Here is a 22,589-nt window from a genome sequence, read left to right as displayed (position 1 = left end):
TGGTGCATTTAGAGAAGCTGTTTTTTCTCTTGCCATAGCACTAAATATTAATAGGGCATCTTGGTACCAGTGATAAGAAATGAGACCATCATTTTAGGATAAGCATCAAGCAATTTTAGGGGACCAATTTCATATTAAAACAGGTTTGGTGCATAATGAATACAGGTACTCCCAAACTGCCTTTATACCTGGTATGAAAAAAAGACTTCAGGTATCTCCAATATCTAGTACCACTTGAGAGAAAAAGATTGTCTCCCCCAGTTAACTGGGCAAGGTGCTTCAATCCATATACATTACATGAAAAAGATTAAAATCTGATTGGTTGTTATTTCTATGTATACAACGGTTTAGGAGTCCTGAAATAAGCCACAATTAAACTTGGTTATCAATTAGAACCTCTACTATTAAAATTTGTTACTTTTCTGTCTTAATTAGAAAAACAGGACTTTATTTCTCTGTTAACTGGTATCATTTCCCTACTTGTTGCATCCATTCTGCTTTAATTGGGCATCATTTTGCCATTACTTAGGCCTGATTCTCTTGTAGCCTCCCCACCTAGTTTGTGCTTTTGCCTTGCTACACAAAGTGTGTTCCAGGGACCAATGGTATGGGCTTGTTGTTGGAAGATTCTTGTCCCACTCCAGATGGACTGTATCAGGATCTACATTTTAGCAACATCCTCAAGTGATCCCTATGTTTGAGAAACACTGTTACCAGTGTTTTGTATTTTGTCTAGTGAAACTGTGTTATAGGGAACATCACTTCTGAAAAAGATGATTGGCTACAATATGGGATCTTGTTTTTGATTGAGTCTTGCCATTTATTGTTAAGTTTGATGTTATGAATCTGATGAAGCAAAGGGTTATTCTGGAATACATTATCTAAGCTTATGGAATGTAGTTTAGCAGAAATCCCTCAAAACCTCACCATCAGACTTCCTGGCCTTACCATCTGAGACTCTGTGTCTCAAGTTTTCTTTTGCAAAGTAGAGCGGTAATGCCTGCCACACCTGTTTTTCTGAGGGCTATTAGGAGGATAAACTCAGGTGAGGTCATGTGTGTGAAAGTGTTTGGCAATACCGCTGAGGTGTACCAGGGTAGCTGCCGATGCGAATGAAGATGTTGTTCCTTCAGGCTATCTGAGCCCTGTGTTTGTCAAGGATGGTGATGGCTTTGCTGAGTGGTTACTGTGGTAATCGGAACATGTCTGTGTATTCTCTTCAACATTACATTTAGATTTTAACTTGACAGTTTTCTGGCCACAAAAACAGTTATGGCTTCCAGTTGCAAGGAGCTACTGAGAGCCTTTCATAACGCTTTTTGGATGTTGAGCCACCTAAATAGTTTGATGGCATCTTTTGGGTAAATTGTGTGTCCTTAGCATATTTTCACATGTAATATGTTGATGAATAAAATTTCCATAATTCCAGCAGTTCCTACTATGATTATATGATAGCATTTTCAATGAGATACTACTTTTAGTCTTTGAAGCAGGGTTATTTCCTTTGATCTTATAGGTGTAAGTGTCCTGAGCCCAGAGTAGGATGTAATTGTTTGAACATTCTAATCACATGAGCTCTGATGACTTTTCTCTTTACATTTGATTGAAATGACTCTATATTTCTTCTCTGTATTCTCTGTTTAATGCTTATGAAACTAGTCATGATACTTTTGGTTCATAGATAGCTTTGGTCCAACAAATAATAATTTATGTTTCCCAAAATTTGGAAGCTGGGAGATAAGATATGTTGAAAACCTTTTTCCGAATAGTTTGTGTTCATCTGTTCTTGCTCCTTAAATCCTTTTTGATTTCCTGCTTTATCCAATTATTTGATATATTGTGTAGGGTGCTATTGTGAGAAAGCAGACATATACTGGAAGACAAACAATTAAAAATGCATCCAGTGAAGAGATGACTGTTTATCCTTTAAGGTGAAATAAGTTTGCTTCTGTTTTTGCATTTTAATAATAATTATCTTCTGTTCATTATTAGTCACTGTGCTAGAAACTTTATATGTTGTTTCATTAATATTTTATTACTATGAAGGTGGCACATTTGTAGTAAAAGTTGCAAGCAGTATAGAAAGTAAAATGTGAAAGTCTTCTCTACCCTTCCAAATGGCCCAGTCCAACTCTCCAGCAGGAAACCATGTTAGCATTTTCTTACGTCCTTCTAGAAATTATCTGTGTGTATACTAACCATACATGTGTGTTTTCGCCGCTTTTTTAATGAAATGGATTCATACCACATAGGCTCTTCTGCAGCTACGTTTTATTCACACATGAAGATGTACTTTGGACTTCTTTCCCTAGCAATAATCTTGATTTAACTCATTATTTTTCATTGTGCAGAATACCCAAGGTATGGATATGACAGAATTTAAGTCCCCTATTGATAATTTAGGTGGTTTCCAGTTTTCATTGTTACAAGCAGTGGTGCAGTCAGCGTCTTTATCCGGACATTTATCTTTACACATTGTTCAAATATATCCAGAGGGTAAACTCCCAGTAGAATTGTGAGTCAAAGGATGAGGGTATTTCAAATTTTGATTAGTAGTGCCATGTTGCTCTTTTAGAAGGTTGCACCAATTTGCATTTTAAACAAATTTAACTCTAAGAAGAATCAAGACTTAGAGACTCTAAGAGTGTAAGTAACTTGACCTAGGTTCTCAACATTAGTAACCCGTAGAGTCAACTTTCAAATTCAGACCCACCCAGGCCATTTCTTCTAAGCCACAGATATCTCTGATGCCATTTTAAAACATAATTTCAGCTTTGGAACTAGGAAGCATCATTCCATATTTTTTTATATTCTCATTCCATTGTAAATACATAGCCCTTTATGGTTTTCAAAATATTTTTACATTCTCATAGTAATCCTATGAGGTGGACATTGATTCCCATCCTGATTTATACATGTGAAGAACTGAGGCTCAAAGAAAAATATCTTAAATTTTAAAATGTAATCAGAAGATGGTCTTTGGCCAAAGGCCTTATAGTCAGTCCCCAAACAGCTAAAGCACTCAGGACATAAAAATGCTAGTATAGAAAAGGTGAAATAGGAAGTGTGAGATTAGTGGCTTCCGATGTATTGATATTGGCATGCTATATTCATGAACAACAGGAAATACACTAAAATATCTGGCCATGGGGCTCCATCACACCTCAAGCCAGTGTCTCAAGAATAGCTTTCTTTTGGCAGTCCCTGTGTGTTATGGCCCTGGGGAAAACAGGTGATTTCAACAAAGCTCTTTTAAAATTGTTCATTATATTTTATCCAAAACTTATTTTAAACTTCCCGCATAAATACTATTATCACTGCATTTATAATCACATAGCATTACATTTATCACAATAATTCATTTTTATGATGTTGAATCTTCCACTCTCTCATCTCTTTTCCTGTTTTCTCTGGCTCAGACCAAATTTTTTTCTCATTTGTCTCATTTCTAAAGAAATAAAGTCTTTCTCTGTGTGGCCTTAAGGTCAACTCTTGACTTTAGATGGAAACTTTGCTGTTCTCCTGGTCACCTGAATTCTTACACAAATACATCCACTGAACTTAATCTGTAAACATTTCTTAGAATAATTTTTGTCTGCTTTTGCTTTTTTATTGTTTTTTACTTATAATCCACAACTTATTTATACAGTCAATTTGATAGTTCCCATTTTATGATTGAAGAAAGTGAATCATAGAAAGCTTATATGATTTACTTCAAATACAAGCCAAAGTCAGAGTTCAAATTATTCTTTACTCTCCACTTGTACCTACTTCATTACAAGAAATCTCCAAGTTACAAAACAAGTTGTGCTCCAAAAATCATTCGTAAGTCAGTTATTTGGCACTTGAACTGCATTTTACCACACTGGGGAAAAAATGTTATAAATGGTGATTAGGTCCCTTGGCTGGCCTGCAAAAATCTATTTAACTCTTATGTAACTACAATATGATGCATTTGCAATAAAAATAAGAGAGAATGATAGTTGTAATTCTTGTTACAAAGAAAAAGAAAAATTATTTTTCCTGACGAAAAGCAGATTTAATTAGATAGGGAAACAGATGAAGTTGCGGAGAGTCTACAGAGGAGTTCAGGGTACTTTGATGAGTGTCCCAGGTTGATGGCATTCTGTCTTAAGCCCAGTTTCACTTGAAAACTTTGAGGATTTTTTTTTTTTTTTTTAATTTTATAGCTACTTTATTTATTTATTTATTTTATTTATTTATTTATTTTTGGCTGTGTTGGGTCTTCGGTTCGTGCGAGGGCTTTCTCCAGTTACGGCAAGTGGGGGCCACTGTTCATCGCGGTGCGGGGACCGCTCTTCATCGCGTTGCGCGGGCCTTTCACCATCGCGGCCCCTCCCGTTGCGGGGCACAGGCTCCAGACGCGCAGGCTCAGCAGTTGTGGCTCACGGGCCCAGCCGCTCCGCGGCATGTGGGATCTTCCCAGACCAGGGCTCGAACCCGTGTCCCCTGCATTAGCAGGCAGATTCTCAACCACTGCGCCACCAGGGAAGCCCAAAAAACTTTGAGGATTTTTGTCAGATACTTCTCACTAGCGTAACCCACCTGACAGCTGTGATTATAGTCAATAGGGCTGATTGAATTAAATACCAAAAATAGACCCTCTGAAATGATATTAACCAACCTAGGATGGTCAGAACAAATCGACAAACTAGAAAAAGTCTTCCTTCTATCCTGATGGAAGGGCCAAGAGGAGGTCTTGATTTTCCCATTCAGCCTGGAAGATTGCATCAGCTCCGGTAGCTTGGCTGAGGTCTGAAGAGAAGGCTTGGGAACATGAGTCATGGGTAGAGGCAAGAGAAAGCTTATGCCCTCTGTGATTTCTGTGGAGTATTTGTACAATGAGAGTTTCTAATTCCGAGAAATGACAATTTATCTCATCAAGCAATTGCTTCTTACATTTTCTAGACTATCTTTCACTTAACCATACAAATAAACATCTTAAATTTCAATTAACTTTTTAAAAACTCTAGTGCCTTTTTAGATGGCCTTTGATTAATACGTTTTATTGTTTTCAGAACATTTGCATACAGCTTTTTCTTTTGTTAACAACAAAAGGGAGGATATATCCTTCAGTAAAAAGAAGCTTAAGGGAGCAGATCTTGCTGAGATGGCATGTTAAGAAAGTGCTGGAAAAAAGATTAGAGTTTGTGCCTCCTGGGTCACTTTAGGGCTCTTACCAGTTTATCTACCTTATCTTCCCACTAGTTGGATAATACTTTTAACTACCAATGCTTTGTGTTGGGGATATCATTTGAGTGTTTTATAGGAGGTGTTTATACCTAGGAGTGATTTACTGAAGAAGAGAGCAACTGTGTTGACTACAGTTCAAAATCCTTCTCAGGGACTTCCCTGGCAGTCCAGTGGTTAAGACTTCGTGCTTCCACTGCAGGGGCCGTGGATTCAATTTCTGGTCGGGGAACTAAGATTCCGCATGCCATGTGGGTTGGCCAAAAAAAAAAAATCCTTCTCAATGGTCATTATAAAAGGAAGTCGGGATTGGCAGACTACTTTCCAAAGTGACGGTAAGGCTGATGAGAGAAGTAGCATCTGCTTGATTTACATTATATGTTTTGATATTTATAAATGCTTGGTCTTTTCCACTAAAATAATTTATGAAGAAATTTTTTAATGTCTACATTAATTCTTCCATTTCTTACAGCGTTGATGTTTATATAGCTGAATGTGTGTGTGTGTGTGTGTGTGTGTGTGTGTGTGTGTGTTTGAGTGTTTGACGAGCTCTATCTGAAAGGAAAATAAGTCAATAATGCTAAATTTGCATCCTAGTACAGTGAGTATCTTCTGGGTATTAGTGTTCACATTGAAACGTTATGCATCGTTCTGGCATTCCCTGTTCAGAAATACCCCTGTTGAGCAGTTTATAAATTGGGTGAAAATATGCAAAGGAATCTTCCTCATGGGTGACCCAGGTTTGTCATAACCGTGTACTCAGACTGAAAAGAGACGATTTCTTCTAGTACCTGTGTGTCTGACAGAGGTGGGGAGAGACTGGAGAGAGATTTCTCCAGAAGCTGTTTTGTCCACTCAGAAAAATGCCATGCCAGAAGGGTTAGTGAGCCAAACAATGGTTTTCTTTTTTTTCTTGTTGGCTTTCATGTGTAGGTTAAATAGACCACTAGCATTTGATGACCTATTTTTCTTACTGCACATTTCCACATTTTGTGTGTATGTTGGTCAGAGGGTGATAAGTGGGCAAGGGGAGAGGAAGAAGGCTGTCTGTTTTTGCCTTTGTTTGTTGACTGGACAGAAAAATATTACTGGTAATTTGAACACTAATTTTTCCTTTACACTGAAGGCCTGGACCCTTTGGTGGAGGGGAAAAAATTAATAACAAAAATCTCACTTGAAGCAAATCCCAGCCATAGTATTCTTTTTCTTATGTGCAAGCATTGCTACCTGTAAGACATACCATAGAAAACAAATTATTAAGTTCATGGCAACTTATGTGGCATGTTTTATTATTTTTTTAGCATTACATTCATTGGTTTAGGGGATAAAACTTTTGCATCTGATATCTTGGTTGCCACAGTTCTTAGCTTAGCTAATTAGTTTTTATTTTCTTTTGTTTATTCTTATTCTAGGACCTGAGTGACTTAGAGGAAAAATCATATTTTCTTGACATTTTTCAAAGACATAAGGCATTCTTAAGATTATTCACATTACTGAACCTACACAACTAATTGCTTCAGAGTAGCCCTTCATTTTGCCCATTATTCCTATATCAGAACGCCCCAAGCATGATATTATTGAAAATCTAAAGAATGATATTGGTATCTTCTGTCTCTTCTACCCCCTTCCCACCCCCATCCTAAAATGTTCTAATTCTTAACTGATACTTGCACATCTAGGATGAGGAGAGAAGACAGGCACTGAAAATAGAGATGGGGCAGGGAGGAAGTGGTCAGTGGGATAGGAGAGGGTTCTCAAGGTGCATGGTGTAGCTGGGAGGAAAGACGAGGAGGCCTAACCCATGGCTGGTTCTGTTGCAGGTGCGCTGGGCTTCCCCCACTGCTTTCACAGCTCCTGCAAGAACCCTTGTTTTCAAAGAGCTGTTTTAAAATAGTTTTCCTATCTTTTTTACATAATTGCCTGCCTGACTGTAACTGGATGATTTTATATCATTTTCTTTCTTAGGGTCAAGAAATTGGAGCATGGCTATGAACAACGGAAGCAACGATTTTGTAGTTCTGAGCAATGGCGGCATCGCAACCAGTGCTACCAGCCCTCGTCCCCTCACCCCCTGTGACGGAGACCCTGCAGCCCAGCAACTCACCCCCAAAGAAGCGCCCAGAACAAAAGTGAGTCCAAATGGATGCCTGCAAGCTAATGGCACAGTTAAGTCATCCTTTCTGCCTTTAGACAACCAAAGAATGCCTCAGATGTTATCCCAGTGCTGCCATCCTTGCCCATACCATCACCCTTTGACTACCCATGACAGTCACCAGGAGTGCCATCCCGAGGCTGGCCCTGCAGCACCTCCTGCTTTGGCCTCGTGTTGCATGCAGCCACACTCAGAGTATTCTGCATCTCTCTGTCCAAACCATTCACCTGTTTATCAGACAACGTGCTGTCTTCAGCCCTCTCCATCCTTCTGCCTGCATCATCCGTGGCCTGACCATTTTCAGCATCAGCCTGTGCCGCAGCATATAGCCAACATAAGGTGAGTGGTCCAGAAGTTTTGCTGTACTTTCTCATTCAACTAATTCCACATGAATGTGGTTGTTTGTGTTGATTTCTCCAAAAGGAGGAGAGAAAAATGTATCAGGGAAAGGAAACCAGTAAAAGTGCATATTTCAGGAATTCCCTGGCGGTCCAGCGTTTAGGACTCCACACTTTCATTGCCGAGGGCCCAGGTTCAATCTCTGGTCGGAGAACTAGGATCCCAAAAGCCACGTGGTGTGGCCAAAAAAAACCAAAAACCAAAACAAAACAAAATGCGTATTTTGTGGATTGTGTGAAGCCTACTAAAACGCAAATGAAGTAATATTATATCTGTTTTATCCATTAACTTCTTAGTCAATTAAACCCTTCCTTCTGTTTTCTCCTTCTGCGAGCTGGTTAGATGTCCCTGCTAGGTCTTGAATTATAAAGTTCAGTAAAAGGTTTTATTGTTAGTAATTTCTATTATTAAACATGGGGGATAGATATATTTGTGATGAGGCTGCCTAAACAGGAGTCTTGTATTTGCTATTATTGATAGTGATCAACATTTACAAAAAAGAAGTACAAAACCAGTTGCTTCCTTATGGGTGTACTCACAATTTCTGTTCATGTGGTTTGGGTGACTGTGTAATACGTTGAGATCATATGAAGGCAACAATTCCTTTTAGCAGATGAAACCTATAAATCTGTAGCATAGGACTTTAAAAAATATTTTTTGTAAAACGTTTTCAGATCTGGTAGATTGAAAAGTACTAGAAAAATCTCTATCATTGCCAGTTCCCCTTCCCATTTCAGGCCATAGTTTCTCTGATATGTGCTTTCCAGCTATTTTTTCCGTGGGTAAGTTAAATCACATGTACTGCAGGTGAGCAATGGTAATATATTTTTAAAAATACTGAGTACTTTATAGAGACCAAGAATTATTTCACATTTTTTGGTAATAAAAAGTCTTAAAAGAGCTAGAAGACAACCTTCTCATTTAATATTAGGGTATAATTTATGTACAGGGAAATGCACATATCTTAAGTGTAGAGTTTGATCAGTTTTGACAGATGTATACACTAGTATAATGCACACCTCGGTTGGATGTAGAACATTCCTGTCACCCCAGGAAGTTCCTTTATGCCACTTCTTAGTCATTCCTTCTCTCTTCACCAGAAGCACTGTTCTGAGTTCTGTTACCATAAATTATTTTGTTTGCTCTGAAACTTCATATGAATGGAATCATGCAGTAGGTACTCTTTTGTGTCTGGCAATTTTGACTCATAACATTTTTGAGACTGTCTAATTGCTATGTGTATTAGTTTCCCTTTTTATTGCTGAGTAGTAATCCATTGTATGCATATAGCATATTCACGTTTAATTAAAGAGTGAGTACAGACTTCCAGTTCTAAAATAAATAAGTCATGGAGATGTAATATACAGCATGGTGACCATAGCTAATAATACTGTATTGTATAGCTGAAAGTTGCTAAGAGAGTAGATCATAAAAGTTCTCATCACAAGAAAAAAAAATTTTGTAAATGTGTGTGGTAATGGATGTTAACCAGACTTATTGTGGTGATCATTTTACAATATATACAAATATCGAATCATTACGTTGTACACCTGAAACTAATATAATGTTATACGGCAATTATATATCAAGTTTTTAAAAAGTCACATCCAGACAGGGATTAAGTAATAAATACTTTTCACCTTCATCAGATTTTAGATGCTGCTGAGATTATCTGGTTTCACTCTTTTGAAAAGAGAGGAAGAGAAAGATGGGGAAAATGACAAGGGGTGGGGGGTAGGGGGAGTCTTCTCTAGCGTGTTTCTACAGTTTCTGAATACATTTTTCCATATTAGATGTGAGAGTCTTTTAGTTTATAGAACTATAATAAAAACACTCACCAAAGCCATTTCTTAGAAGATTGGTCCTGACAGCATTGTGCTGCATGGCCAGTTTTAGACTCTTTCCACTTTGAATGAAACAGTGTAAGTGGTTAGTTTTGAAATTTTATGGTCATAAATATTGATATTTCAGAATCATAAATTATATGGTTGCAGGATGTGAGATGAGATAGAGAGTTCTACATTTTGAAGCTAATCCCTCATTTAAAAAACTTCACAAAGCAGTAAAACAACAGATAAGTAACCAATTGTTTCAATATGATAGGCATTGTCAGTATTTTCAGGACTTTGGCTTACCATTTCTGAATGACCTAATTTTAAAGGAATGAGAGTCCTATATACATACAACTTTAAATAGAATGGCATTAAAAAACAAACTGATAAAACGTGCCATATTTGTCCATCAGGAAGAGTTGTAGAGGAAACTGGAATTTTATGTGAGAAATCTTTCATATTAGAATTTTATCTCAAGAATTTGAGCCTTTTGATAAACTGCAACAGACGTAGAATCTTTTTAAAGATGCCTGCGAAGGAATGGTATGTGTCCAGTTGTGTATATTACATACTTTATTGTAAAATGTGTGCTTCCTGAAACTCTTCCCTATCTGCTACATTTATGAACTTACATAATCAACAATATTTACTGAGTATTTGTATGTGCCAGGCACCAAAGATGTAGTTCTAAATGAAATGAGACTTTATTTTTTCCTTCATAGAGCTATAAGCTAGTAGGAAGGGAGACAGAAAAGCAAACAGGCAGCTACAATATTGTGATAAGAGATACCAAGAAGGGACATACAGGGATGAAAATGAAAAACATTACAAATGGAGAAGAGGTTGTCTTGTAGACAGTGGGAATAGTTTGTATAAAGATGTATAAAGTAGTGTGAGCACAGCTCCAGCGTAGCTGGGTATGACTAGGCCCTGAAGGAACAAAGAGTAATAGCAAGGGGAGAGGTATATTGGGACTAAATCCTGAGGGGCATTGTGAATCACATTAGGAGATCTCAGGACTGTATCCTGAGGCCAGTGGAGAGGCAGTATAGATTTTTGTGTGTGCACGACTTTTTTATTATGAAAAAATATATAGAACATAAAATTTATCATTTGAACCATTTGTATGTGTACAATTCAGTAGCATTAAGTACATTCACATTGTTGTGCAACCATCACCACCATTCTTTCTCCAGAACATTCTTCATCTTCCCAAACTGAAACTCCATACCCTTTAGACAATAATTTCCCATTCTTCCCTCCCCCAGCCCCTGTCAACCACTGTTCTATTTTCTATCTCCATGAATTTGGCTATTCTAGGTACCTCATATAAGTGGAATCATACAGTATTTGTTCTTTTATGACTGTCTGATTTCACTTAGCATACTGTCTTCAAGGCTCATCCAAGTCATAGCATGTATCAAAATTTTCTTCCTTTGTAAGGCTGAATAATATCTCATTGTATGTATATACCACATTATGTTTATCCATTTATGTGTCGATGGACACTTGGGTTGCTCCACCTTTCAGCTATTGTGAATAATGTTGCTATGAACCTGTGTATACAATATCTGTTTGAGTTCCTGCTTTCACTTCTTTTGGTTATATACCCAGAAGTGCAATTACTGGATCATATGGTAATTCTATGTTTAACTTCTTGAGGAACCACCAGACTGTTTCCACAGCTGCTGTGCACATCCTTGTTCTTTTCTGTTTGTTTGTTTTTTTTTAATTGTTTTATGATAGCCATCCTAATGGGTGTGGCATTACAGATTTTTGAGCAGAAAAGAAACACTATCAGATTCACATTTTAGAGAGGTCCATAAACTGCATGGTGGAGAGTAGATTGAACTGGAGGAAGACGGTTAGAAGGCTTGTTATAGTAATTCAGGTGAGAGCTGGCGGTGACTTGATCCAGGATTTAGAAGTAATTTCAGCTAGAGAGATTTTTGAGGTAGAATCTACTAGATCTTGTGAACCATTGGATATGGGGGAGGAAGGGAAGAAGAATCACAACTGATTTTCAGTTTCCTGGCTTGAGCAACTAGATGGGTAGATGGTAATGCTGATCACTAAAATGGAGAGGATAGGAGAAGAACTCCAAGCAAGCAGAGCTTCTGAGGATGGAGGGTGGGGCAGTAACAGTGGAAGAGTGTGATCCTTTGAGCTTTCTTGAAAGAATGAGGATGCTGAGTAATACGTAACAATTACATTGAGGGTAACAATACTGTTGGAGGTTATCCTAGGATGAAAACTGCAGCTTTTAGGTTCAGCCCAGAATGTATTTATTTGCAGAATTGTGCTATAGGCAAGGCACTAAGCCAGGTGCTGTGTCTGTCTTTCCCAAACCAGTAATATACCCACCGAAGCAAATGTGGACATGGATATAGCTACTGTGTAAGGGAGAGCAGGGCAGTTTGGGATAGGTTATGCGGGATGTCCTCGCTGAGAAATTCTGTAAATGAGGATGTCATGTGATACTTTGCTGCCTTTTATTAGTTATTCTACCCAACACGTTTAGGAAACTTAGAACGAAGGTTCTAGAGGCTGATCTCTATCAGGAATGTTAACTCTCTAAATCTATTTTCCTTTTGTGATTTCTTACTTTTTTTTTTTTTTTTAATATTTGTTTATTTATTTATTTATGACTGTGTTGGGTCTTCGTTTCTGTGCAAGGGTTTTCTCTAGTTGTGGCAAGCGGGGGCCACTCTTCATCGCGGTGCGCGGGCCTCTCACTATCGCGGCCTCTCTTGTTGCGGAGCACAGGCTCCAGACGCGCAGGCTCAGTAATTGTGGCTCACGGGCCCAGTTGCTCCGCGGCATGTGGGATCTTCCCAGACCAGGGCTCGAACCTGTGTCCCCTGCATTGGCAGGCAGATTCTCAACCACTGCGCCACCAGGGAAGCCCTTGCATGTTGCTTTTTAAAAAATTGATAATCTCAAATACTTAATGAAGCGTTATTCAATTAATGTTTAAGATGTATTCATGACTTGATAAAAGTATAGAGTATTCACATCGCTTAAAAAGTACGTTAAAGGTTGACGGCCTTGGAGCAAAATTGTGTACAGATGGAAGATCCTAGGCACTTTCAATTGCTATTGCTCTTTGCACCTACACCACAAATGCGCCCACCTGGTTGGTATTTTGTTTTATTTTTAAAGTTGTTATTTGTTTGTAAAGTACTTAAACCATAGAGAATGTTTTAAAGCGTCAATCAAATAGAAAATATAATTTTATCCCAGCTCCTTTGCCGCCTCCTTTCTGTCATTCATATTCCCATTTCTCTTTTCCCCACCTTCTGTACTACAGTAAGTTCTGTTTCATCCCTTCTTGACTCTTTAAGCTGTAATAAATCTATCTAAAAGATTCATTATAATCAACCACTTGTATATGTCTTTTGCTTTTTAAAACCCTCTGTTAAGCTTCTGGTTGATTAAATTAAGATAATTGCAAGGATCACATTTAGGATATTCTCTTTTGATTCCATTTATCACCAAATATTAAGTAGTTCAAATAGATCTCTCTTTTTTTTTTTTAATTTATTTTATTTATTTATTTATTTTTAGCTACATTGGGTCTTTGTTGCTGCATGTGGGCTTTCTCTAGTTGCGGCGAGCAGGGACTGCTCTTCCTTGTGGTGCGCAGGCTTCTCATTGTGGTGGCTTCTCTTGTGGAGCACGGGCTCTAGGCGCGCGGGCTTCAGTAGTTGTGGCACGCAGGCTCAGTAGTTGTGGCTTGCGGGCTCTAGAGCGCAGGCTCAGTAGTTATGGCGCACGGGCTTAGTTGCTCTGCGCCATGTGGGATCTTCCCGGACCAGGGCTCGAACCCGTGTCCCTTGCATTGGCAGGCAGATTCTTAACCACGGCGCCACCAGGGAAGTCCCCAAATAGATCTCATTTTAAAGCTTCTGGCTTTTTCATTTGTAGATTCCTATCCTTATACCCATCACTCAGCTGTTGATTAATGTGACTAAGTGAGAACACTAAGGAATTAAAAATGGCAGAAAGTAGTCTCTCCTTACCATGAGACAGAGCCCCTACCCATAAGTCCTCAACCTAGCTGATCATCAGGATCACCAGGGGAGTTAAAGAATAAAATAAGTATGATAATAATAAGGAGAAGTTCCTTTTGCAATAGAAACAATAAAGCACTCAGGAGTTCAGAGGTGAGAAGGATCCCTGGAGGTTAGTAAGGTTAGGGGCAGGCTGAGTGAGAAGAGAGAATTTGAGTGACCCTTGAAAGATGACCAGGACATGATAAAGGGACTGCCTGCAGGACGCAGAACGTAGAAGGTGGGGGGAAGTTGGAAGGGGAAAGCGTACAAAAATAGAAGTCTACTTAAGGAAGTGTAAAGAGAAGAGGATGGCCAGAGTGAAGGGGTCATTTGGATGGTCAGGAGAGACAGCTTTTCCTAATTTTACATCCTGAATACAGTCAAATTATCTAAAAGGCTGAATGGTAATTCAAGTTATCTAAAAGGCTGATTTGCTCTTTATCCTACAAAGATCTGGAAAATGCTTCTCAGGAGCCAGTTACGTTCCATGTGTGCTGGTTGAAGCAAAGTTTTGAATGATTCATTTGGAAACCTTCTTACTGCCATATTAAAGTGAAAGGGTAATGGTATTGTGACACAATTACTAGGGAGTTCTGCATCCAAAAATAGCATACAAGATTTCTAATCCAAACTGTACTTACGTTTTAATTTGGTGTTGCAAAAAATGTTCTTGATTGTAATAAGGGACTCCATAAATGATACTTGGCAATGGCCATAGACTCATTATCATGGTAGGGAACCTGTGATAGTTTTGGGTGCCTGCCAAATGCATTTTTATTTCTCTGAGGGTGATTTTGTAGACATATGGTCACGTTGAATGTTCCCCATGGCACCCTGGAGAAATTAGAGCTATACTGAGTTAAGAAGGCTTGGCACAGAGGGGACCATGGAACTCTAGCATTAGCTCAGCCCCTGAAAGCTTAAATAAACATAGTCCCTGCCTCCCCATACATTGTGACTATATAATTTTTGTAACCTATATTTCCTTTCTCCTCGGGTTCTTTACTAGTTTTCCAATTTCACTCTCACTTTTCTCAGAGGTTTTCTTTTTGTTTCCCCTTAGGACACTAGTTACTTTCTATGAAGGGAACTCTTTTTCCTAAAAAGTAAGAAATGAGAATTCTGGTATTATGTTAAAAGAGATAGAATCTACCACTTGAAATCTGGTTCTTCTGTATATGTTGTATCATAACATCCAGGGGTAAATTATAGACCTGAGCATCATTTTCCAAAGGGTCTTACTTTGCTACACCTGGCCCGCAATGCTCCACCCTTCTCCCTTCCCTGAGCCACGGCAGTTGTGTTATTTTAGTTAGTTAGGAAATTTGAACCAAAAATCACTCTGAACACTTCATCAGCAGTGTAGCGTGAACCTTGGCATTAACACCGATCCCAGAGTCTCTGATTTGCCCAAAATGCCAGACTCAACTCAAATGGCTCTTCTAAGATGTTGGAGCAATGAACGGAGAAATTCAAGGTTGCTCACTTACTTAGCAAGAATTTAATGAATACTTAGTAAGTGTTAAGTGCTGGAGACAGAGGTAAAAACTGCAAGCATGGTCCCCAATTTCAAAGATGTAGAGGTAATGTGGACAGGGTAAGATACTTAGATTTCAGCATGGGCTGACCTCAGGTAGATAGCCTTCTTTTATCTACAAATATTGACGGCTGTATTCTCTGGAGCACAAAAGTTAAATATCAGAGCTTTTGCAGGGGCACAAGCCAAAAAGAAGAACCAGACTATGTATCGTTTTCTAAATTCATTTTCTCCGCTTTTCCTCTCTTACCATTGGAAGGTTACTAATAGCTAAATAATCATTTGTCTTTATATACAATTGCCATAAATAGTAACCTGGCCAGGACTGCTTGGCAGGTGTCTTTGGCAGGAAGGAATGGATAAACTGCTTTCTTTAGACCTGTGATGTTCAGGAGGGTCCAATTAGATTAAAAATTCAGTTCTTCAGTCACGCTAGGCACATTTCAAGGGCTCAGTAGCCAGATGTGACGAGTGGCTACCATATTGGACAGCACAGATACAGAACATTTCCATCACTGCAGAAACTTTTATTGGACAGGACTATCTTTCTTGCCTCTGTTAAAGCAACCGAGATCCCTTTTTAACCTCTGTGGCCGCAAATTGAGCACGTATGATGTAGAGTAACAGCAGTATTTGGCAGTAAATACCCTTTTTGGTCAACATAATTCTAATTAATTGGAGTATGATTGCTTGTATTTTGTTTGAAATATAACACTAAGAAATGACAAAAGATAAAATCCCTTTTCTTCAAAAATCTGAAGGACTAAAGCCCCATATTATAAAAAAATCGTAGCCAGTAGGCAATATCCCTTGACATCTTCTAGAAGCCACAGTTACATCTTACAAAAACTTCTGCAGATCAAGCCAAAGGCGAAAGTATCAATTTATTGAATTTTTAGTTGCCTGGGCTTTTTGTTTTTTGTGTTTGTTTTTTATTGAAGTATAGTTGATTTATGGCCTGAGCTTTTTGTAAGTAGATCTAAAGTACAAATGTCAAAACAAATTTTTTCTGAAAGGTAGATGAATTAGTACAGCTAGCCTCTAGAAGTAATTGCTAGTGCTGTATTACAGCTCTCACTTTTCTTTCCTCAATCCTTCCTCCTTTCCTCACTACACAACATGAGGTGGGAAGAGCATGAGCTTTAGACGGGAATCCCTGTGTTTGAATGAATCCTGGCTCTGCCATTGAATAGCTTTGTGATCTTGGGTAAATATTGCATCTCTCTCAGCCTTAATTTCTGTCTCTGTAAAAATGGAATAACAGTGGTTATTTTTTTCACATAGCATAGTGCCTAGAACCAAATTATTAGTCTCCTTTCTCTTCTCCTTCTACGTTTGTTCCTTTCATTTTCTTCTCTTAAATTTTTGTTGTTGTTGTTGTTCTTTGCTGTGTGCACTTAATTCTGTTAGTATTGTGACAGAAATCAAGCTGTTACTGAATCCTGATTTAAATGAATACACGATGTATTGCTTTTCATTCTTATTTATAAATTGCATACTTTTTACCCCATCGACCTACAGGAAAGAGCAAGTGGGAAAGATGGTCACTAATTTGCCTTCTAGAAGAGGAAAAGGGGGGGTGTTGAGAATAAATGGGCCTCTCCAGCCGCAAAGACTCAGAGCCTTTATACTTTACATTAATTGTAACATCTGATTATGACAGTTAACTTTAGACGTCTGGTAAGATTTAATCTTGATTTCACTGAAACCAAGGTTTATTTTTACATTCCTTAAAGTAGTCAAAATTAACTTTTTTAAAACAGGATAATGTTTGTAAAATTTAAAATGTTCCAAGCTTGCTTGCCAAAGTAAGTCAGTTTGGCAGTCAGATTGAGTGAAGGCCTATTTTATTAATAGGACTTCTTTTAGAGACTTCTTTATACTATAAATGAACCAATTTCAGAGTGTGCTATGCCTCATGGAATGCATTGCAGTCTGTAATACATTTCAGACTATGAGCCTTGGTCATCTCTTTCTTTAATAATAAATGTCAGGAAACAATACCCTCTTTATTTCTTGAAATTAATATAACATTTTGGAATGAAACAAATACATTCTTTAATTACCCCCTTTCTATAGTACTCCTACTTGTTTAGCAGGTTCTAGAGAGTGAAGAAAAAAAGAGGAATGGTTCAAATTTTTCTTTTCAGTTAAAAAAAGTTTAAAAAGGTAAAATATTTAGCAAACAGTAAAACATAAAAGACATTGTTATAGATCAGTCACATCGCTGATTGCAGGAAAAAAACCAATTGTACTACTGCGTCTTCTTTCCAAACTTAAGTGGATTGTTAGGTGTAATTTAAAAGACTTTATAGAACTTCACATTTATAGGAGAATTTTCATTGCTCTACTGTGTTGTGTTCTTTTCAGCAAAATGGATTCTACAAAATCATGTCTGTTTTTAAAAAAAACACAAACCAGAGAGTCAACTGCTTGGTATTTTGGAGTTTAGTGCCTGGGGCATCACTGGAACTCAAATATTTGTTGAATGAATGATTATCACTCCCCCTCCCCAATTCTCAGGACATCTTTTTTTATGTGAAAAATTGACAAAGCTTAAATTTTTTAAAAACCTCACAAAGTCAGATTGGTCCCTGCCATCAAGCCATTTATTGTCTAATAGGAGAGAGATGATTGGGGCAAAAATAACCACAGTCTCTGAGAACCAAAATCAGAGTTTAGAGGGGTATGTGAGTCCCAAAGAGGAAGATGGGGTCATAGGATAGCTTAGAGAAAGCGCCATGGGAGATGAAATGGGTCTTTCAAAAACAGACAGGAGACCAACTGCCTGAAATATGGGAGAGGAGGCCGGCAGCACATGGGAGTGGGAGCAAGTGTGAGGCAGCCTGGCGGGCAGTGTCCTTTGTCTGGAGAAGAGCTCAGAGGAGGCGGCCCAGGGCATTGTGCCTACTGGATTCATCTCATTCGACCTTTGGAGAACAATATGCTATAGTTAGTCAAAGAAGACTGCTCCCCCAAAACAGTGGATTCCAAATGTTGTGGAATCATCATAAAAAGCGCTTATTAAGTATCTAAGTACTTTATATGCAGTAATTACATAGTTCTAATACCTTTGATTCATTGATATTTCCCTAGGCTTGTTTGTTGAACCATTTCTTTTGTACTGCTTTTTGTGTATCTCCAGGGCCTACCAAGGTGCCTGGCATTTAGTAAACACTCAGAAATTGTTGAATGACATGAATAAATAATTGAACATCAGTCAAGTCCTTTTTATGCAGAACTCAATTTTGTGATGTCTTGGTAGTGAAAATCAGGCACACTGGTCTCCTGGAGTAAGATATTTCCCAAACAGTGGGAGAAGGTTTAAAAGGCTTTGTTCCCTTAACCCTGTTTTGTTAATTGTTGTTTGAGTCTGTTTGAGGGGTAGCTCCTCCTGTCCTTTAAATCACCCCCCCCCAATGCCTTGGTTTCTAACTTTAAAAAAAAATTACAGCCTCATTCATGAAGACGTAAGAAAGGAAAGGTAAAGACCCTGTTCACTCCCACAGCTCCTAAGCTACTTTCATAAATGATTCTGGAGCCCTTTTGAGGAAGACAGGGAGGGGCCAGGAGACTCTGTGCACTGGGGAGAGTCAGCCCAGAATAACCTTTCTGTTTGCTCAGCTCTGGCCACCTCCAGGATATTTGCAAATCTAGTATAAGAGACTTTATAAGCAGTCAGCAGATTATAGAACTGGTGGACGAAACATAAATTCCTAAATAAGAGTTGGGGTTTTTCTTTGTCCATATGTATTTTATGACTTGGAATAAAACGAGAGGGTCTAGGGCCAGATTTGATGCCATATTCTATGTGAATTTGCTGAGTTGTTGGTTTAGGTAAATTAATTACTTCTCCCCATTTGAATGGTACAGGGAGGGCTCTGATAGTTATCAAATAGCTTGAGATTCAAGCATGATGATTTCTACAGGAATATGAGCAGTTTACTCTTTCTAAACACTATTTTGTGTGTCTAGTAAGAAACAAGAATGGACAGCTAATACATTCATTCCTTCAGACCCTCTTTGTGCATCTGTGGTCACTTGGGACTGCCCGCCTCCCCCTTCCTAAAACACTGCTTTCATTATGTCACTCCTCTGCTCAGAAATCTTCCATAGTTTCCCCAGACTCCTTGACCTGACAGTGAAGGTCCCTTTAAAGGGATTGGAGTGTTTTGTGGGGGAAGGAAAGGTAGTTCAGGGAGGAGGAATCTTCTAGCCCTGGTGAGGAACGAGGTGACAGATATCAGGGAATAAGATTACTGTATCAGACTTTTCCCCCCTACACTTTAGAAGTTTACACAGAAATCTGATTAATGACTGTATCTTCGTTTCCACTTATATATATAATCGAGAACTAGACTCAGATTATTTTTTTGGTCCTGGCCAACACTAAATATTCTGAGTCTTTGTTTTCTACGTATTATTCTGAAACTTTGTTTTTTAGCTGTCAGCCATTGACCTACCTTATTGGCTACCAGAAACTAAAACTACTTCATTGTAAAGCAATCGCCAGGAGAGATTTATTTAAATGTATTATTTGATTGTTAAAAGATCTCAATCTAATGCAGAATTAAACCCTACATTGAGCTCCAAATTGTATTAATTTTTTTTAACCTCCTTACCCCTGACCTCCATCTCCCAAAGCTTAAAATTCTAAGGGAGCAGCATTAGTTATCTGGTGAGTATTTTGGCTTGCGGATTTTAAACTTCATTCCAGCATTCCAGCCTCTTAAGTTAGTTAAGTTTCGTAAGATTTTTCTGGCTTTCTTATGAGCTTTTCTTGGATCTCCCATTAGTGATGATTATTCACATCTTATTAAGAAAAGTATATATTACACTCTCATTTAGCATGTTTTGTGTGGGGCTCACAGCAACAGTCTGGCATGGGAAGGTTTGAGTTTAAGGGCAAGTGCTTTATAATTTAGTATAACTTTAAAATGTAACACATGGGGCTGTTTGGCTTATAACCTCCAGCTTAACTATGCAAATTTAACTCCATGGGCTGAGGAAGAATGGTTTCTTTCAAGCAAAGCTACTTTTCAGTCATTTAAAAATATTTTTAATTAACCAGTTGTCCTTTTCAGAATGCTAATTGCTTTAAACTGTTTCTTTAAAAAAAAAAGAAAAAGTCATTCTTAGATTCCTCTTTTGGGGTGTGCATTGCACAGGACCAGACCATGTGAAATTCTGACCTCCAGTACGGCCCCTCCCTCCTCCCCCTTATAAGTGGCAGAGGCAAAATGTATTTGAAAATGAATTTCCCATGCCTTGCTTCCCTCACCTTTCAGTGAACAGCAGAATAGCTGCCCTTTGACTACTGATCTGCTAGGCCTGGAACTCTATCTTCTTAAGAAGAAATAATTATTTAATTATATAAGAGGAAATTACATCCCTCCCTGTTCTCACCCAGTTTTGTATAACACAGTTCTTTACTTGTTTACTGCAATAACTAGGGGAAAAAATAACATAATTTCTTGCTTGCTTCTTAGGGCCAGGCTCTACTAATAAGAGAATAATTTCTTATTAACTTAAATTGGAACTCAAGCTGTTACATGAAAGCCTGATTTGTTCCAGGTTTACGGAGTTTTGAGTCTGAGTGGGACAGACAGGGAATATTGTACATTATGCACAAAGCATATTTTTCTTATGGAACATCACACAGAAATGCCTTCGTGGGTTACCAGGCTCTGTCACTAATTGATGTAACGCTTAGTAGATCCGATGAGTGTGCAGTTTTGCCTTTCAGCATTCCCATTGGATAGATGTCCTTAAATGTCAGGTATTTTTCTTTTGCCAGCAAGTTTGGTGAAATTGGCGTGGGGATTTATAAATATGTGAAAAATGCACATTTTTATCATTCTTCACAGCAGTCTTTTATCACATCTCTGCAGTATTAATGTCTCCAGGGGGAAAATTGTAAATTATATAACAGTTAAATTGGAGGTGTGTTTTTCTTAGCTAATCAGTAGCCACTGGTTGCTTAAGCGATAAAGTAGACAAAAGTGAAAGACAGCAAAGGAAATTCAGCAGTAGGATTGCCCATAATCCATGGACATTGCAGCAGTTTTCTGCCTTAGACTGGAATATTCCTGTCAGTTATAAAGAGAACTTAGACTGGAATATTCCTGTCAGTTATAAAGAGAACAAATTTTTATATTTAATGTGTAGACATTAATTATTGAAGGTAGGAATGGTCATAATCAGGGGTCTAGATATATCTTGAGAGGTAAATTCAACATGGGTTTAAATATGATTTTAGTATCACATAGTTTAGAAATTAAGTATTTTATTTTTCTTTAGTTAAAAGAACTAATCTCAGATAGTCTGTTTAAAAGTCATGATTTAAAAGAAAAACAGTTCATCACTGTGAATTAAGTCTATAAAATTTAAACTTAGAGTACACTTAAATGGAACATTATACGTGTGTCATCAAGATTTCAAAATGGGAAGAGATGAAGAACATTTTGAAGAGGTATATCTCCTCTTCTCGCCTACAGATATAGGCTTTGCATGGAAATATAATCACCTATAAAGCATTTCTATGTTAATAATGTACTTGACTATATCTGGTCATGTAAGCAATTAAGAATATTTAGTTCTCCATCAACATTGCAATTTAGATCATATTTAAATTATTTCTTATTCTGCTATCACATGAGTATCTCTTTTGTGTAATTTTTTTTTCTTTTGTGTAATTTTATAACAAAATAACCTTTCTAAGAATTTTAATAGTAAGTTTTATCATTATTACAAATATTCTAAAATATTCCAAAATAATGAATGATAGTCTCTGAGTATAAAGAATTTTTCTAACTTGTGAAGTAGAACTTGGTCATGCATTGTACCTGTATTTGGTGAAGCAAATGGACTTTAATGGCATAAGGTCTCAAGTTTATAGTAAGAGTATTAATGATTTCACTGAACCCTTACTATATACCGGACATTGTACTCTGTTTTACATGCACTCTCTGATTTAACCCTGAAAACAGCCCAAGGAATTCAGAGCTATTACTGTCATTTCCATTTTATACATGAAGAAACTATGGTTTGGAAAAATTAAATAGTGTTTAAAAGATTAATTAAATGGCTAATAATAAGCAGTAGAGCCTGGAATTGAGTCCTGGTCTGTCTGATTGTGAAGCCTTTCCTCTTAGTCACATTTCTGTGCTGCTCAAACGTAAGAGAATGAAATTCTTTTTTTTTTTTTTTTTGCTAAATTTTTTTAGTTTTAGCAGTAGTTCAAGAAACAATTACTGAGTGCTAGCTATGTAGTAAGCACTTGTGCAGATTCATTCTTGAAAGCGCAGAGCTGAGATCCCACTGATCACAGATCACACTCATCACAGATCACACAAATAATCATGAGAAGCACAGATAACTTGCCCCAGGCTGCCCAAGTCCTT

General features: G+C 37.8%; 1 protein-coding gene across 13 annotated transcripts in view; it reads left to right on the top strand.

Moving 5' to 3' along the window:
* The window catches only part of DISP1 (dispatched RND transporter family member 1), a 209,499-nt gene that overhangs the window by 149,835 nt on the left and 37,075 nt on the right, over positions 1-22,589 (top strand). For 6 of the 13 annotated variants that reach the window (XM_059942046.1, XM_059942022.1, XM_059942028.1 and 3 more), the window contains one exon: positions 7,177-7,702. The exons of 1 other annotated variant lie outside the window; for it this stretch is intronic. In XM_059942046.1, coding sequence (XP_059798029.1) covers positions 7,194-7,702 — 509 coding nt within the window. In that variant the 5' untranslated portion in view covers positions 7,177-7,193. The remainder of the gene's footprint in view (positions 1-7,176; positions 7,703-22,589) is intronic. 6 more of the 13 variants (XM_059942068.1, XM_059942054.1, XM_059942058.1 and 3 more) reach the window with 2 other exon arrangements.

Source organism: Balaenoptera ricei, chromosome 1 (assembly GCF_028023285.1).
Source record: "Balaenoptera ricei isolate mBalRic1 chromosome 1, mBalRic1.hap2, whole genome shotgun sequence".
NCBI lineage: Eukaryota > Metazoa > Chordata > Mammalia > Artiodactyla > Balaenopteridae > Balaenoptera > Balaenoptera ricei.
Note: the sequence above shows the minus strand (reverse complement) of the source record. Positions and strands in the feature narration are given on the sequence as shown.